Source organism: Pan troglodytes, chromosome 20 (genome assembly GCF_028858775.2).
Source record: "Pan troglodytes isolate AG18354 chromosome 20, NHGRI_mPanTro3-v2.0_pri, whole genome shotgun sequence".
NCBI lineage: Eukaryota > Metazoa > Chordata > Mammalia > Primates > Hominidae > Pan > Pan troglodytes.
This window is the reverse complement of record NC_072418.2, coordinates 21,910,828-21,928,892: the sequence shown is the minus strand read 5'-3', so window position 1 is coordinate 21,928,892 and position 18,065 is coordinate 21,910,828. Positions and strand designations below refer to the sequence as shown.

Genomic DNA, 18,065 nt, shown 5'->3' with positions numbered 1-18,065 from the left:
GCTCCCTGGGAACACGCAGGGCGGTCACGGCGGCCTGCCCAGGGCGCAGCGGGGGGCGACCTTTGTGCGGGGCGGGTCCCTGGCAGCCTCGGCCGGGACGCGCCGCCAACGAGGAGCCGAGCGCCCTGGAGAACGCGTCGGGGCTGAGCCGGGGTCCAGCAGCCGCCGCTATGGACATCCCGCCGCTGGCCGGCAAGATCGCGGCGCTGTCGCTGAGCGCCCTCCCGGTGTCCTACGCGCTCAACCACGTCTCGGCGCTCTCGCAGTGCGTGCGGAGAGGGGCCAGGGCGGCCTTGGGGACAGTGGGGGCGGGCGGGGGCGGGGAGGACTGGAGGTGGGCTGGAGGGAGGATGCGCGGTCCGCGGACCTGGCTTCTGCGAGCCCTGCGCCCCAGCTCAGCTCCGACCCGGCAGGATTGGGGTGGGCCAGAAGAACACCCCCCTCTAACCGGAAGTCCCCTTCCCGCCGGGCTGGAGGCTGGGATGCGGCCGCTCCTGGGATGTTTGTGGCCTGGGAAGAAGGAATGATGAGTCCCCACAAGCCAGAGCTTTGGAGGGTTTCTGGGGTTTTCCCAGGGATGCGCCCTGCATAGGTTCCAAAGTCACCAAGGGTACACACACACACACACACACACACACACACACACACACCCTACTCCATTGCCTGTCTCAGGCCTGTGACTTTCCTCTTGTTCAGGGCTGGCTAACCATGTCCCTAGACTCAGTTCCCCCTACTGGTTCCCTTTCCTGGTCCCTGTCTCCTAACCCTAGATCCTAGCCCTGTGGGTCCAGCCACCGGATAGTGGGCATCTGCAAGCCCCTCACACTTCTAAACCCAGCTCAACTCAAGCCATGGGGTGGAGAGAGTCTTAACCATGAACCTGGCTCCCTGGGTGGGAATACCCATCTCCATCTCCTGGGATCCTGGGGAGCCTCAGTTCCCTCATCAGTGTAATGGGCACGATCCTAGATCTCATCTCATAGTTACGGTTAAGGATTATAAACTGTGTACAAAGATTTGTCTTCGTCTCATCTGAGTACTATAATGTCATTGTTAGATGGGGTCAGGATGGAAATCTTGGGTTCTGAGGGGATCATGAGAAAATAGGGGCCTGGAGAGTGATGGACAGAGTCTTGAGTGTGACCCTGGACAACTGGACGGTACTCCCATCCTCTCTGGGCCTGGATTTGCCCACCTGGGTTGAGGGCTGCCCAGAGACCTGGCTTCTGTTATCTATGCAACTGGTTGACCTGTCTTATCAGGTTGTGGGTGCAGATCAGGGCAGGGGTAGGGTGGAGTTAATAGAGGCATTTGGACTTTAGCTGGGAGGAGCTGGGAGCGTCAGACAATGAAGTCTACAGAACTGAGCACTCGAGACCATGTGGCTTGGGAGCTGGGCCTGGCCACAGAGGGGCTTGACATTGTCGAATGACTGAACAGACTGAGTCAAACACATAACAAATGATGGGATAAATGGTAAAGTCAGAAGGGGCAGGCCAGGCGTGGTGGCTCATGCCTGTAATCCTAGCACTTTGGGAGGCCGAGGTGGGCAAATCACCTGAGGTCAGGAGTTCGAGACCAGCCTGGCCAACATGGTGAAACCCCGTCTCTACTAAAAATACAAAAATTAGCCGGATGTGGTGGTGGGCACCTGTAATCCCAGCTACTTGGGAGGCTGAGGCAGGATAATCGCTTGAACTGAGAAGGCAGAGGTTGCAGTGAGCCAAGATTGCACCACTGCACTCCAGCCTGGGTGTCAGTGCTCTGTCTCAAAAAGAAAGAGAGAGAGAGAGAGAAAGAAGAAAGAAAAAGAAAAAAAGAAAGAAAGAAAGAGAAAAGAAAAGAGAAAAAGAAACAGGCTGATGAATATCCCCTCTGTAGCTAGCCCGAGTTAAACAGTGATCCTTTCTGGGGAGTCAGTGAGGGCTTCATGGAGGAAGAACAATGTGGATGGGCCATGAAGGATGAGTAGGAGTTTGCCAAGTGGAAAAGACTTCTGGAAGCGGTTTCCAGAAGGAAGAAACAGCCTGAGCAAGGGCCTGGCACAGGGTGAGAGCAGTTTCAGGGAACAGCATTGATGGGTGAACAGACACTTTAGTCTCTTCCCCTGGGGCTTCCAGGAGTCTGCCCCTTCCCCCACCAGGGAGAGTGGGGCGATGCCTCAGCACTGGGCCTGGCCTCCCTGACTTGGCTTCCCTCTCCACAGCCCCCTGTGGGTGGCATTGATGAGCGCCCTAATCCTGGGTCTGCTCTTCGTGGCGGTCTACAGCTTGTCCCATGGCGAGGTCTCCTATGACCCACTCTATGCTGGTGAGTCAGTGGGAAGCTGTGGGGAAGAAGACTGTCCAGGCAAGGGCCTCCACCCTCAGACTTGGGGGCCATTAAAGGGCCTCCTCCATCAGACTGGGGGCCCTTTAAGAGCTCCCATCAGACTGGAGACCTCAAAGAGATTTGAACACTCCCATTAAACTGGGGAACCTCAAAGAGCCTCCCCCTTCAGAGCTGGGGCTCCTAAGAACAGGGACTGCATCTCCTGCATCAGATTAGAAGCTCCTGAAAAAGAGTATACTGCCTCATCACTTTGAGATCTCCTGAGGGCAGGGACGGTGCCTCTCCCATGAGACTGGGGACTCCCAAAGGCAGGCACTGGGCCTCTGAATCAAACCAGGGACTTCTGAGAGCCAGGCTGTGTCTCCTCCATCAGACATGCAGAATGAGGCAGGACTGTGGTCATGCAACCTTTGGGGTTGGGGCAGGGACTGGGTCTGGAGTCCTTGCCTGGAATAATCTCATCCCTGACCTTAACTTCAAGCCCCGCCCACACTGAGCCCTAGCCCCACCCACACGTGTCCCCTCCCACACCTGACCCGGCCCGCCCACTCACTGCAGTCTTCGCTGTCTTCGCCTTCACCTCGGTTGTGGACCTCATCATCGCTCTTCAGGAAGACAGCTATGTGGTGGGCTTCATGGAGTTCTACACCAAGGAGGTACTTGGGGGACGACCAGGGAGCCCCCTACCGCACTGCCCGTCTGAGTCTCCCACCTGCTCCCACAGGGAGAGCCATACCTGCGCACAGCGCACGGAGTCTTCATCTGCTACTGGGATGGCACTGTTCACTACCTCCTCTACCTGGCCATGGCTGGCGCCATCTGCAGAAGGTGCAGGAGGCAGGGAGAGGGTGGCCCCTGACCCTGGGAGAGAAGTTGCATCCTCAGATGGGGTCCCAGGGCAGGGTGGAGCCAGAAGTGTCTGTAGGAGAAATCAGGACGCCTCTCTAGGGCTCCAGCCAGGGGTGGCCAGGAGAAGGTTCCAGGGAACGTCTCAGGTGTAGGTGGTGGCCTAGCATTGCTTACATCCACCCTGTGCCTGGGCAGCCACTTCTGTTCTTGGACAGAGGGTCTCACTGTTATTCCCCCGTTCAACTCCCTGTTGTCCCTTCCATCCTGGGCAAAACTGAAAGGGACCCGGAGCTGGGAAACCCACGGTGGTCTCCGGGCCCTGGCTGGGGCTCTGAGATTACGGAGTGACTACCTGCTGGTCACCCCTCCATCCCCTGCTCAGGAAGAGATACCGGAATTTTGGACTCTACTGGCTGGGTTCCTTCGCCATGAGCATCCTGGTGTTCCTTACAGGAAACATTCTTGGTAAGGACAAGGCTTTGGGAAATCCAGGTTCTCTTGGGCTTGGTCACTGCCCTGCACCTAGAAGCACCCCCATTGGATCCTCCATCCCTTCCCTGATGTCTGCAGAGGCCCCACCTCCCTCTTTGCGTGTCCACAGCCTCAGTCAGCAGCCCACCCCTTTCCGGTCCCTGTTTCCTCTTGGAAGGCGGGAGAACCCAAACTCTGCTTCCTCCCCAGGCAATGGTTCCCAGCCCCAGGGGTTTGACCCAGAATGGTCTTGACACAGGAAGGGAATTTTAGGGTGAATCTTGGGGACAGGGTGAAAGCTTCAGGGGTAGGTGTTGGGAGGTAGAGCAGTGAAGGCAGTCTGGGAGGTTGGCATGGCAAAACCTCAGCAAAGGGAACACCCAAGGTGTATTTGTAGGAAGCAAAGAACCCACTGGAAGGTAGCATCCATATTCAGAAGGTAAATTGAGGCAGGCTAGGCTAAGGAGCATGGACATCATCCTGTGGGCACTAGGGAGCCATGGAAGGTGGTGGAGCTTGAATGAGGATGGTATTTCTGAATCAAGATGTCCAGCCAGAGAGGCCACGTGTGGTGGCTCACGCCTGTAATCCTTATGTTGCTCAGGCTGGTCTCCAACTCTCGGCTCAAGCGATCCACCTGCCTCATCAATCACTTGAGCCGTGGAGATCAAGATCAGCCTGGGCAGCATGGTGAAACCCTGCCTATACTAAAAATACAAAAATTAGCCAGGTATAATGGCGCATGCCTGTAATCCCAGCTACTCAGGAGGTTGAGACAAGAGAATTGCTTGAACCTGGGAGGCAGAGGTTGCAGTGAGCCAAGATTGCATCACTGCACTCCAGCCTGGGTGACAGAGCAAGACTCTGTCTCAGAACAAACAAACAAACAGATGTCCAGCAGGGTTCTGGCATGGCTGATGCCCTCTCTCCTGCACCATGGCAGGCAAATACAGCTCCGAGATCAGGCCTGCCTTCTTCCTCACCATCCCCTACCTGCTGGTGCCATGCTGGGCTGGCATGAAGGTCTTCAGCCAGCCCCGGGCGCTAACCCGCTGCACCGCCAACATGGTGAGTGCCTTACCCCTCTTAGGCCTTGTCCCAATGTGCCTGAACCTTCCCCGTGTCAGTTGCTTTTGGTCAAAGACTTAGTTTCTGTGGAAGGTTCTCCTTTGTCACAAGAAAGAAGGGAGGGCTGGGTGCAGTGGCTCATGCCTGTAATCCCAACATTTTGGGAGGCCAAGGCATGAGGATCGCTTGAGCCCAGGAATTGGAGACCAGCCTGGGCAACACAGCCAGATTTTTTAACTCTACAAAAAGTTAAAAAATTAGCCAGATGTGGTGGTGCATGCCTGTGGTCCCAGCTATTCGGGAGGCTGAGGTGGGAGGATCACTTGAGCCCAGGAGATTGAGGCTGCAGTGAGCTGAGACTGTGCTACTTCACTCAAGCCTGGGCAACAGAATGAGACCCTGTCTCAAAAAAAAAAAAAGAAAAAGAAAAAGAAAAAAGAAAAAAAGAAAGAAGGGAGGAGCCTTAGGAACCTTTATTGAGTACCTACTGAATACTTGTCATTGACTACCTCTCATGCTGTCTGTTTCTCTCCCCTGGGCCAGGTGCAAGAGGAACAAAGAAAGGGACTCCTGCAGCGTCCGGCTGACCTGGCCCTTGTCATATATCTCATCCTTGCTGGCTTCTTCACTCTGTTCCGGGGCCTGGTGAGTCTGCGCTGGTTGGTCTCCCCCTCCCCTGCCACCAGTCTCCCTTCCCTGACCCACCTCTCCCACACTGCCCTTCCTGTTTGATCATCCAAGGAAGATCTTCATCAAGTCTAACCTGAGTGTTCCATGACAAAGCCCCATTTCTCCCAGCCAGCCCAACTTGAGATGGGCTGGGAGAGGCCAGAGCAAGGGGTGTGGGCCTGGGAGGGTGGGGGAGGCTTCCTGTGGGAGGGATGTCTGAGGGTTCTTGGTATGTCTGTCTGCTCCAGGTGGTGCTTGATTGCCCCACAGATGCCTGCTTTGTCTATATCTACCAGTATGAGCCATACCTGCGGGACCCTGTGGCCTACCCTAAGGTGCAGGTGAGAGGGGAGCGGGGAGAAGACCACGCCCCTGCCATGGGTAGGGGTCCACTGGGCCTCTTTGAAGCAGGTGCCAGAAGCACAACTCAAACAGGCAGAAGCCCGTATGGAATTTACTGTCCTACCAAAAAAGGACAGATGTGGTCTTCAGGTGTGGCTGGATCCAGGTGCTCAAGGTGCAGACTCTGGGCTCTTCTTTTCTTTTCTTTTCCTTTCTTTTCTTTCTTTCTTTTTCTTTTTTTTTTTTTTAAACAGAGTTTTGCTCTTGTGGCCCAGGCTGGAGTGCAATGGCATGATCTCGGCTCACTGCAACCTCCACCTCCTGGGCTCAAGTGATTCTCCTGCCTCAGCCTCCCAAGTAGCTGGGATTACAGGCGTGAGCCACCATACTCAGCTAATTTTGTATTTTTAGTAGATACGGGGTTTTGCCATGTTGGTCAGGCTGGTCTCGAACTCCTGACCTCAAGTGATCCACCCACCTCGGCCTCCCAAAGTGCTGGGATTACAGGCATGAGCCACCATGCCCGGCCTCTGAGCTCTGCTTTCTTTGCATGGCTTCACTCTCAGGCAGTCCCTTTATGGGGTGGCAGAGACAGCCTGTGGCAGCTTCAGGCTTCCATGCACCCCACTCAGCCACCCCAGAGCAATGTGAGCCCTTATTACCCCCGAGCTTAAGCACAAGTCTTAGGCAGGCTCAGATTGGCCCAGCCTGAATCACTTGCCCATCCCTTACTGAGCATCATGGACAGGGGGCTGGAATGCTCCGACTGGCTAGGCCAGGGTCGCATGCCACTTCCAGAGAAAGGTTAGTAGGTTTGGTGTATGTGTTCGGGGGTTGGGGGCAAGGATCCCCAAGGGAAATAGAGGAGCACTTTGCAGAGAGCCTGGGTGGGGTCTGAGGCCATCCAGATCCTTCCTCAGGGCCTCCACCTCAGGGGTCTCAGGAGACCCACCTGGGGTAGCTGCTCATCTCACAGGCTGGTGCCCCTCTCCTCCCGCCCCTGCAGATGCTGATGTACATGTTTTATGTCCTGCCTTTCTGCGGCCTGGCTGCCTATGCTCTCACCTTCCCTGGTTGCTCCTGGCTGCCAGACTGGGCCTTGGTGTTTGCTGGAGCCATCGGCCAGGTGAGGTGGCGGGTGGGTGGGTGAGCAGGCATGTGGGAGGGAATTTCTGTCTACTCATCAATGCCTTTGGTGTCCTCCCTGGGCACTGTAATGATGAGCCCCCAAGAGGCCCCAGCCCCAGGCCCAGTATCCCAGGATTCCCTAGTCTAGGGGAGACAAAGCCAGATACAGACACTCCAAGCCCCATGAAAACAGGGACAGGGGCTGTGAAGGATTCCAGAGGGGAAAGGTTTCCTAGAAGCAAGGCATAGGAGCTAGGCTTTGATGTACGAGGATGAGTTCTCCAGGCAGGGAAGGGCATTCCAGGAATGGGAACAGCACAAGGAGAAGCACAGAGGGAGAGAGAGACTTAACAGGGCCATAACCCAGGTAAAGGCAGATAAGAGAAATTGGCAGCTGGATGCTGAAGACTTTGAACTCTGGGACTGGGGGCTTGTACTGAGGGTGATGGGGCGTTTGAGGAGGAGTTTGAGCAGTGAGGGGCCCAGTCAGAGCTAGGAGCCTTTTTCTGGGTTCCTGATGAAAAGTGCTAAAGCCTGGGCCCCGGCCAGGGAAGTAGGGACCAGGAAAACATTTAGAATCCACAGGATTTGTGCCAAGACCTCTGGGGTGGGGAAGACTGGGAGGAGGATCTGGAGCCAGGTCAGAGAGAGATGGGGTGCAGGGCCCAGGAGATGGGGTTAGGCAAGTTGGGGGGGACTCACAGACAAGTGGACAAGCACAGGGAGGGACAGACAGGACATGTAAGGGCAGGAATCTTTACAGACAGAAGGCCAGGCGAGGTGGCTCACACCTGTAAGCCCAGCATTTTGGGAGGCCGAGGTGGGAGGGCTGCTTGAGCCCAGGAGTCTGAGACCAGCCTAGGCAACATGGCAAAAACCTGTCTCTACAAAAAGTACAAAAATTAGCTGGGCATGGTAGCACGTGCCTGCTGTGCTAGCTACTCGGGAGGCTGAGATTGGAGGATAACTTGAGCCCAGGAGGTTGGGGCTGCAGTGAGCCATGATTGTGCCACTGCACTCCAGCCTGGCCAACAGAGCAAGACCCTATCTCTAAATAGATAGATAGATGGATGGATGGATAGATAGATAGATAGATAGATAGATAGATAGATAGATAGATAGAAATTTTAAAAATAGGCCAGGCATGGTGGCTTACGCCTGTAATCCTAGCACTTTGGGAGGCCAAGATGGATGGATTGCCTGACCTCAGGAGTTCGAGACCAGCCTGGGCAACATGATGATACCCCATCTCTACTAAAAATACAAAAAATTAACTGGGCATAGAGGTGCACGCCTGTAGTCCCAGCTACTCAGAGGAGGCTGAAGCACGAGAATCACTTGAACCCAGGAGGCAGCGGAGGTTGCAGTGAACCGAGATTGCACCACTGCACTCCAGCATGGGCAACAGAGTGAGACTGTGTCTCAAAAAAAAAAAAAAAAAAGACAGATAGATGGACTGGAGATGGGAAACAGATAGATGACCAAAGCCCGAGAGGTGGGGATGGGCATCCCCTGGGTTCTGCCTGACCTACCTGGGGGGCTGTCGGTGATGCTGGGATTTCAGTTCCTTCCTGGCCCCTGACATCCATCTTCCCTGTCTGGCTACCAGGCACAGTTCTCGCACATGGGGGCTTCCATGCACCTGCGCACACCCTTCACCTACCGTGTGCCTGAGGACACCTGGGGCTGCTTCTTCGTGTGCAATCTGCTGTATGCGCTGGGCCCCCACCTGCTGGCCTACCGTTGCCTTCAGTGGCCCGCATTCTTCCACCAGCCACCACCCTCCGACCCCCTAGCCCTCCACAAGAAGCAGCATTGAGAGAGCTGTGGACTCAGGACCCAGGACTCTGTTTACGTGCCCAGTCAGCCCTACCTGGGGAAGCGGGGGTTGGGTGTTTTAGAGACAGGAGGGACATCTCCGGGTGTCTTTAGTCTTGGCTATGGTAGTTTCAGTCCAGTGGGTGGGACGGAGACCAACGACCAAGTGTTCCTGCAAGGAGAGCCTCCCACAGCTGTCACCATGCTCCAACTCCCACACGAACGCTTCTACCCCTTCCAGAACTTACCCATCATCCCCCCATGGATCCTTTCAGTAAAAACCCTTTCGATTTCCAGAATATCACTGCCTAAGTGTTTCAGGGTGCAGGGGCAAGGGATCCTCTTCTTGGCCCCCATGAGGGCCCACCTATCACTGCCATCGTGGTTGCCAGGAGCGAGAGGTGCTGGGATAGCAGAAGGTGGCCTCTGGTTGGTATGCACGGCTCATCTTCCAGATGGGAAAACCGAGGCTCAGTATGGACAAGAGACCTGCCCAAGGTCACGGCCAGAGAGAAAAGTTCCTGCTCTACCAATAAATCATAACTAATAGCATGATACATTTATTAAGCACCTACTGTATACCTTGACTGCTACATGCTGGATCTCACTCCATATTCCAGATGGGGAAACCAAGGCTGCAGGAGGTGAAGGTCCTGGTCTGAGATCATTCCCCCCCTCAGCCCCCAAGGCATGGCTGAGCTAAGAGATGGAGCCCCAGCCTGTTGGACCACAGAAACCACAACCCTGCCTCTCCTATCTGGTCGGGTTGGGCTCATTTTAGGGGAAACTGAGTCCTGGAAGGAAGCCAAGGTGTTAGGAGAAAGACTCACTGTTTGCTATTGTTTGATTTTTTGAAATTGGGTGAAAGGCCAGGTTTAGGGCCGACTTGGGCCTGGAGTAAGTCAGGGACCTTGACCAGATGTCCCTTTTCCTTTTCTTTCTTTCTTTCCTTTTTTTTTTTTTTTTTTTTTTGAGACGGCGTTTTCACTCTTGTTGCCCCGGCTGATATGCAATGGCACGATCTTGGCTCACCACAACCTCCACCTCCTGGGTTCAAGCAATTCTCCTGCCTCAGCCCCCTGAGTAGCTGGGATTACAGGCATGTGCCACCACACCTGGCTAATTTTGTATTTTTAGTAGAGACAGAGTTTCTCCATGTTGGTCAGGTTGGCCTCGAACTCCTGACCTCAGGTGATCCTCCCTTCTTGGCCTCACAAAGTGCTGGGATTACAGACGTGAGCCACCGCACCCGGCCTAGATGTCCCTTTTTCTTGCCCCTCCCAACCCCTACCGGAGATCTACTGTATGTCTAGCTACTGGATCTTCACCAAAGAGTCAGCAGCAGGCTCAGAGAGGCCAACTGTCTCCTCCAAGGTCTCACAGCCAGTGAGGGGCAGACTTGGATTGGGGCCTGTGGCTCCAGTCCACAGCAGAGTGTGACTATCGTGAGGCCCCCACCCTGCACAGGGAGCACCTTTGGGGTGCTGGAGACCAGGACTCCACTATGACTACCCAATGGACAGGTGGCCTGCAGGCCAAATGATCTCTTTCACCAGATCCCCCAGGTCCCCTGCCAAAGCACAGTAACCAAGATAGAAGACTCAGCCCCCTCCTCCATTTCAAAGATGGTTAAACTGAGGCTCAGAGAGGTTCTTCCCTGGCCTAAGTTCAGCTAGCAGGATGAGGGAACTAGCTCTGCACTCCAAGTCCAGAGCGCTTCTTTCTCCACCCGCGCTCCAGCCACTGCTCCAGGGGAGCCTGGGCCGCCGCGGCCCCTTTAACACACCCCGCCTCGCCCGCCTTCCTCCTCCCCTTGCAGGCAGACGCCGGGATTGCGCCGCCTGCAGGGACCTGCCCAGTCTTAACCGGGTGTGCGGGGAGCGCAGTCCGGGTGCGTAGGGGCCGCTCGGCGGGGGCCGCGCGGGCAAGATGGTAAGTGGGGCTGCGGGCTCGGGTGGTGCGTGCCCCGTCTCCCCAGTCTTGGATTCTATATCTCTCTGCCTCTGAATCTATATCCCTCTGAGTTTCTTCTGTCTCTTCCTTTTCTCTGTCTCTCACCCTCTTTGATCTCTCTTTTTGGCACTCTAGGTTCTCTCCCTCTCCATTTCTCCCTGCCTCTCTCCATCTCTGTCATCCTCTCTGCCTTTTTCCTCTCCTCTCCGCCTTTTTCCTCTCCTCTCCGTTTCTGTCTTTCCCTGTCCCTATCTCTCCCTCCTCTTCTCTAAGTCTCTCTGCCTCTGGCACTCTCCTGTCTCTCCCTCTCCCTTTCTGTCTCTCCCTCTCCCTCTCTGTCGCTCCCTCTGCCTCTCTGTCTCTCCCTCTGCCTCTCTGTCTCCCTCTGCCTCTCTGTCTCTCCCTCTCCATCTGTGTCTCTCCCTCTCCATCTCTGTATCTTCCTCTGCCTCTCTCTCTCTCCCTCTGCTTCTCTGTCTCTTCCTCTCTGTCTCTCCCTTTCCATCTCTGTCTTTCCCTCTCCATCTCTGTATCTTCCTCTGCCCCTCTGTCTCTCCCTCTGCCTCTCTGTCTCTCCCTTTCCATCTCTGTCTCTCCCTCTCCATCTGTCTCTTCTTTTCCATCTGTCTCTCCTTTTCCATCTGTCTCTCCCTCTCCATCTCTGCCTCTCCCTCTTCCCTTCCCCTTTTTCTGTGTCGCGCACTCTCTTCTCTGCCTCTCCCTGCCTTTCTCTCTGTCCCTGTTCTCTCCCCGCGTCTCTCCCTCTGTCTCTCCAGCTCTCCCCCCTCCCTGCCCGCCCCGGCCCGGTTTGCTGCAGTCTCCTGGCGCACGGATAACCTTGCTGCCGCCGCTCCTCCAGCTCTTCCCCACCCCCCTATCCCCGGCCCGGGCCAGGGCCAGAAGGGGGCGGGGCAGCGAGCCTCGGGTTTTGGGGTGGGGGGGAATGAGGCGGGATCTGGGGCAGGACTGAGGGCGGGGGGGAGTCTAGGGGCGTGGGTTCTTGCAGAAGCTAGGATGTGAGGTCCCAAGAGGAGGAGGGGGAGTTCTCCAGGACCCCGGAAAGGGTGGGGACATGGGCGTGAGAGAGGTCCTCGCTGTGGGGAAGGCAGGCCCGGGAGGGAGCCAGGCCTCCGAAAAGCCAAGGCTGGGAGGCTGGACTGAGCGCCCTGTGCCCGCCCCCCAGGTGTGCGCTCGGGCGGCCCTCGGTCCCGGCGCGCTCTGGGCCGCGGCCTGGGGCGTCCTGCTGCTCACAGCCCCTGCGGGGGCGCAGCGTGGCCGGAAGAAGGTCGTGCACGTGCTGGGTGAGTCCGGGCCGCTAAAAGTGGTCTTCTCCGCGAAAAGCAGAAGTGGCCAAGTGCGGAGAGGGGTAGGGGGTAGGGCGTTCCTGACGTCCGCGGTTCCCCCAACCACTCCCCATCTGAGCCCCTCGCCCTCTCCCTGAGCCCCTGGACCCTTCTGATTCCCCGACCCCCACCCGAGTCTTCCCACGTTCCCCTCCCCAGAGACACCTTCCCCAGAGGCCCCCTTCTGCCCCTAGGCCCCTCCTCTGAACCCTGCTTGGTTGTCCTCAGAGGGTGAGTCGGGCTCGGTAGTGGTACAGACAGCGCCTGGGCAGGTGGTAAGCCACCGTGGTGGCACCATCGTCTTGCCCTGCCGCTACCACTATGAGGCAGCCGCCCACGGTCACGACGGCGTCCGGCTCAAGTGGACAAAGGTGGTGGACCCGCTGGCCTTCACCGACGTCTTCGTGGCACTAGGCCCCCAGCACCGGGCATTCGGCAGCTACCGTGGGCGGGCTGAGCTGCAGGGCGACGGGCCTGGGGATGCCTCCCTGGTCCTCCGCAACGTCACGCTGCAAGACTACGGGCGCTATGAGTGCGAAGTCACCAATGAGCTGGAAGACGACGCTGGCATGGTCAAGCTGGACCTGGAAGGTGATCAGCCGGTGGGGAGGATAAACCTTGCTTCTGAGGAAGGAGGGGGGCGGTGATGGCAAGGGACATAAACCAAATCAAGTTGGCCTGCAGGCATTTAGAAGGTTGGTTGGGGTAGAGCCCCCATATCTGGTTCTGGGTGATTTTCCTCCCCAGGGACATTGGCGATGTCTGGAGATATTTTACGTTGTCACATCTGGAGAAGGCAGTTGCTACTAGCCCCTAGTGGGTAGAGGCCAAGGATGCAGCTAAACATCCTACCAGGCACAGGATAGTCCCCCACAAGGAGTGATCCAGGCCGGGCATGGTGGCTCACGACTGTAATCTCAGCACTTTGGGAGGTTGAGGCAGGCGGATCACCTGAGGTCAGGAGTTCAAGACCAGCCTGGCCAACATGCCGAAACCCCATCTCTAGTAAAAATACAAAAATTAGCCAGGCATGGTGGTGCATTCCTGTAATTCCAGCTACTTGGGAGGCTGAGGCAGGAAAATCTCTTGAACCCGGGAGGTGGAGGTTGCGGTGAGTGGAGATCGTGCCACTGCACTCCAGCCTGGGCGACAGAGCGAGACTCCATCTCAAAAATAAATAAATAAATACATAAATAAAATAAAATAAAATAAAAGTGATCCAGTCCAAAATGTCCACAATGAGGACACTGAGAAGTCCTGGGATAGGATTCAGGCACAGTGAGATCCAGGCACTCACACCATGTCAGAAACCATCCTTCTGCTCTGCTTCCCAGGTAGGCTTTCTTCCGACAGGCTTCTCTTTCTGGAACCAAGACCACAGTGCCTAAGCTTTCACTTCCCTGCTTAGCAACTGATTTCCTAGGAGCAGCAGCTAGAGTCCCAGAGTTGTCCCTCACTGGCTCAGCTTGAGTCATGTGCCCAACTGTGAGCCAATCACTGTAGCTGGAAGATGGGATGCTCTGATTGGCTCACCCTGGAGCTGGGAGGTGGGGTTTCTATTTGAAGAATTCCCTCCCATTTGATTGGCCTTTTCCAGTTCTCTTTAGAAGATTCTAGGTGAGATTTCAGGGCCCTTGCTTGCTGACCTCCCTAACAATAACAAATAACAACAATAATAGCAGCAGCTCTCCTTTACTGGACATTTTCTGTGGCAGGTGCTTAGTTGAAGAGTTCTCAGGAGTCTCTAATTTAATTTCCTAAAAACCCCAAGGGAGACAGCTATTACCAGCAGATGGACAACAGGCTCAGAGAGGTTACAGCCTTGCCCAGGACAGTGCTAGTTGGTGGCAGAGACAGGATTCAATCCCCAGTCTGTCAGCTCCAGGCCTTCTCCCTGGACCCTGTCTGCCTCTTTCCTGGGTACCCCACTCACCCCCAACTCGCGTCCCTCAAACACAGACACACAAAATACTTGAGCTGAACGGACTGTGAGTCCAATGAGGGACAAGTTCCAAAGTCATCAGAACTGAAGGTAGAAGGGAACCCAGTGGGTACTCCCTTGGACAATGCTGGGGGAATCAAAGGGGTCTTCACCTAGGGCCAATCTTCCAGGGGGTCCTAGTCTAGGAGAGTCAGCACTGAACGCAGGCTCCGTGGGCTCAGGGCTGGACCAGAGGGAGGGACCCAGTACTGGCGGAATGTCAGAGGCACACAGGACTGAATGGAAGAGGGTTTGGGAGTTGGATTTTGAAGGATGAATAGGAGTTCAACAGGTAGAATAAGGTGGAAAGAGCATGAGCAAAGTCCTCCAGAGGTGGAAGGGGATGGACACAAATAGTATGTTAAGGGGGAGGGTCAAGTGAATCCCAAGCTTAAAGTGAAGGGAGACAGCTATATGGGGTGTGAGCTGGGGAGGATCGTGGTCAGGTCTGAGGCCAGAGTGAGGAGGAATGGACTGAAAGGTCCCGGTTGAAGAGTCACATAGCACCCCAGACGTCAGGTGCATGAGGGTGGGCTGGGGTATACCTGCTGATCCCGTGCGCCCCCCGCCAGGCGTGGTCTTTCCCTACCACCCCCGTGGGGGCCGATACAAGCTGACCTTCGCGGAGGCGCAGCGCGCGTGCGCCGAGCAGGACGGCATCCTGGCATCTGCAGAACAGCTGCACGCGGCCTGGCGCGACGGCCTGGACTGGTGCAACGCGGGCTGGTTGCGCGACGGCTCAGTGCAATACCCCGTGAACCGGCCCCGGGAGCCCTGCGGCGGCCTGGGGGGGACCGGGAGCGCAGGGGGCGGCGGTGATGCCAACGGGGGCCTGCGCAACTACGGGTATCGCCATAATGCCGAGGAACGCTACGACGCCTTCTGCTTCACGTCCAACCTGCCGGGTGCGTAGGCCTTACCCCAAGACTGGCCTCTGCTGCAACACTACCCCAACCCCGGGGCCTTCTTCCCCACCCAGCTCTTAGCGATCAGAAACAGGAGACCCCTCTCCCAAGAGTGCCTAGGCGCCGCACACACCGCCTGGTACCAACGCTGGTTGGGCCTAGGCTGGGGTCCCAGGCTGCAAAGGAGGAACTGTTCCTGGATCCCGGGGCCGAGGCCAGAGTCCTAGGCTGCATGCGGGGGGCAGTCCTGAATCCCACCGAAGCAGGGTCCCAGGAGCCGCACTAATAACCCACCCCCCACCCTACCCCCGCAGGGCGCGTGTTCTTCCTGAAGCCGCTGCGACCTGTACCCTTCTCCGGAGCTGCGCGCGCGTGTGCAGCGCGTGGCGCGGCCGTGGCCAAGGTGGGGCAGCTGTTCGCCGCGTGGAAGCTGCAGCTGCTGGACCGCTGCACCGCGGGTTGGCTGGCCGATGGCAGCGCGCGCTACCCCATCGTGAACCCGCGCGCGCGCTGCGGAGGCCGCAGGCCTGGTGTGCGCAGCCTCGGCTTCCCGGACGCCACCCGACGGCTCTTCGGCGTCTACTGCTACCGCGCTCCAGGAGCACCGGACCCGGCACCTGGCGGCTGGGGCTGGGGCTGGGCGGGCGGCGGCGGCTGGGCAGGGGGCGCGCGCGATCCTGCTGCCTGGACCCCTCTGCACGTCTAGGCTGGGAGCAGGCGGACAGCCAGGGCGCTTGACCACTGGTCTAGAGCCCTGTGGTCCCCTGGAGGCTGGCCACGCCCTTGAAGCCCTGGACACTGGCCACATTCCCTGTGGTCCCTTACAAACTAACTGTGCCCCTGGGGTCCCTGAAGACTGGCTAGTCCTGGCAGAACAGTACTTTGGAGTTCCCTGGAGCCTGGCCAGCCTTCACCTCTTCTGGACAGAGGATTCCCCCAACTCCCCAACTTTCTCCATGAGGGCCACGCCCCCTGAGGACCTCAGGAGGCCAGCAGAACCCGCAGGCTCCTGAAGACTGGCCACGCCTCCTGAGACCACTTGGAAACAGACCAACTGCCCCCGTGGTCGCCTGGTGGCTGGACCCCCGGGATTGACTAGAGACCGGCCGTACACCTTCTGCATCTCACTGGAGACTGAACACTAGTCCCTTGCGGTCACGTGGGACACTGGGCGCCTCCTCCTCCCCCTCCTCCTCAACTGGAGAGACTACAGGAACTTCAGGGTCACTCCCCGCGGTCACATGGAGGTTGTGGGCCGAGGCGCTTATTTTCCCTTATGGTGACCTGAGTCCTGGAGACTCCCATTCTCCCCCTCTCCCTGAGAGTCCCCTGCAGTTTCTGGGTAACAGGGCACACCCCTCTAGTTTCATGGGCGAGCACCCCCATCTGCCACCTCAGACTGACACACAGCCAGCTGGCTCACTTACTGGGGGCCACGTCCCACCCCTCAGATATTTCTTTGAAGGGAGAGCAAACCCACCCTGTCCTCTGACGTCCCTTTCCCAACTGTCACCAAACAGACCATCTTCCCAGGCCTGGGGACCGGTAAGATCCACGTCACTAGTTATGCAGAGCAGTTGCCTTGGGTCCCACTGTCACCAAGGCAACCAGTCCTGCTGCTACCTGTCACCTAGAGCCACACACCCCTTCCCTCATCAGGCACACCCATGAAGACAGTGCCTCCCTCCTCCAGCTGTAACCATGGATACCACACATTTCTCATCTCATTGGCCCCCACCCCAGAGACCTCCACCTCAACTTCTGGCTGTCCCTACCCTGACTCACCGCCATGGAGATCACCCTCCCCGAAGCTGTCCCCAGGGTGACCCAACATCCAGTTCTCCGGCTCTCACCATGGAAACAAACTGTCCCTGTCCCCAGGCCCACTCCAGTTCCAGACCACCCTCCATGCTCCGCCCCCAGGCGGTTTGGACCCCACCACTGTTGCCATGGTGACCAAACTCTGGTGTCCGAGGTAACAGAACACCTGTCCCCCTAGGCTTTTCCTTGTGGACAACGGGGCCCTGTTCACCAAGCTGTTGCCATAGAGACTGTCAACGTTGTCCTCATGACAACCAAACTTCCAGTTCTCAGGAACTTCTCATTGTGGGCCAGAAGTCCTGGGTGCCTCCTACTAGGGCTACCCTACTGCACCCCATCAGGGGCCTGATGGCTGCCCCTTCCCCAGACAGGGCTGGACTTCTGGAGCTGCTAAGCCACCCTCCGTTTGCACGTTAACTCTATGCCGCATAGCAGCTGTGCACGAGACAATCTTGCAACACCCGGGCATGTTTGTCGTCGTCCTACAAATGAGGAAACCGAGCCTATGGCGTGCCCTGGTCTGTTGAGATATGCAAGCACTGAGCTCCTCTTTTGTCCTCTGAGACCCCATCTCCATTCTCACTCAGTTCCTCTCTCCTTCCCTGACCCCCACCCACATTTCCCTCCTTAGAGATCCAGGAGGGATGGAATGTTCTTTAAAATTCAACACCCACCAGGCTCTAAGCGGCGATCTGTGCTAAGAGGTCAGGACCCAGCCGAAGTTCTCGGCGTTGACAGGCAGCTGGGGGGACATGATCCATGGACAAGGCCATCCCGGCCGTGGGAGACCCCAGTCCTGAAGTCTTGCCTGCAGGAGTACTGGGGTCCCCCTGGGGCCCTCTTTACTGTCACGTCATCTCTAGGAAACCTATCTCTGAGTTTTGGGACCAGGTCGGTTTGGGTTTGAATTCTGCCTCTTCTTGCTCACTGTGTGACCAAGTGACAAACTCCTTCTGAACCTGTGTTCTCCCACTGTACCAGGGCTGTTCTGTGGTCCCCGTGAGTGCCAAGCATACAGTAGGGGCTCAATAAATCCTTGTTTCTTTTGATGAATGAGAAAATGAGGCAGCCAGTGGGTAATTCCTGTATAAATGCACTTTGGTAGATAAGATGTTACAAGCTTGGGGGGCTTGGGGTTTTTTTTTGTTTTGTTTTTTTGAGATGGAGTCCTGCCCTGTCGCCCAGGCTGGAGTGCAGTCGTGCAATCTTGGCTCACTGCAACCTCTGCCTCCCGGGTTCAAGTGATTCTCCTGCCTCAGCCTCCCGAGTAGCTGGGATTACAGGTGCCTGCCACCACACCCGGCTAATTTTTGTATTTTTAGTAGAGACAGGGTTTCACCATGTTGGCCAGGCTGGTCTTGAACTCCTGACCTCAGGTGATCTACC

At 56.8% G+C, this 18,065-nt stretch overlaps 2 protein-coding genes across 3 annotated transcripts; both read left to right on the top strand.

Moving 5' to 3' along the window:
- Positions 1 to 8,975, top strand: TM6SF2 (transmembrane 6 superfamily member 2). Its single transcript, XM_001140342.7, has 10 exons — positions 1 to 265; positions 2,207 to 2,310; positions 2,890 to 2,987; positions 3,056 to 3,159; positions 3,563 to 3,645; positions 4,595 to 4,719; positions 5,263 to 5,364; positions 5,637 to 5,729; positions 6,737 to 6,856; positions 8,468 to 8,975. Exons 1-10 carry the CDS (start codon positions 171 to 173, stop codon positions 8,675 to 8,677), a joined length of 1,134 nt encoding a protein of 377 aa, XP_001140342.2. The 5' UTR covers positions 1 to 170; the 3' UTR covers positions 8,678 to 8,975.
- A 1,551-nt stretch (positions 8,976 to 10,526) lies between these two features.
- Positions 10,527 to 17,740, top strand: HAPLN4 (hyaluronan and proteoglycan link protein 4). Of its 2 annotated transcripts, XM_016937069.3 has the most exons (5): positions 10,527 to 10,608; positions 11,813 to 11,930; positions 12,201 to 12,563; positions 14,526 to 14,858; positions 15,173 to 17,740. In XM_016937069.3, exons 1-5 carry the CDS (start codon positions 10,606 to 10,608, stop codon positions 15,562 to 15,564), a joined length of 1,209 nt encoding a protein of 402 aa, XP_016792558.1. In that variant the 5' UTR covers positions 10,527 to 10,605; the 3' UTR covers positions 15,565 to 17,740. The 2 variants fall into 2 exon arrangements, with proteins under 2 accessions (XP_016792558.1, XP_524163.2); XM_524163.9 differs by lacking the exon at positions 10,527 to 10,608 and having other exon boundaries at positions 11,610 to 11,930.
- Positions 17,741 to 18,065: the final 325 nt, after the last annotated feature.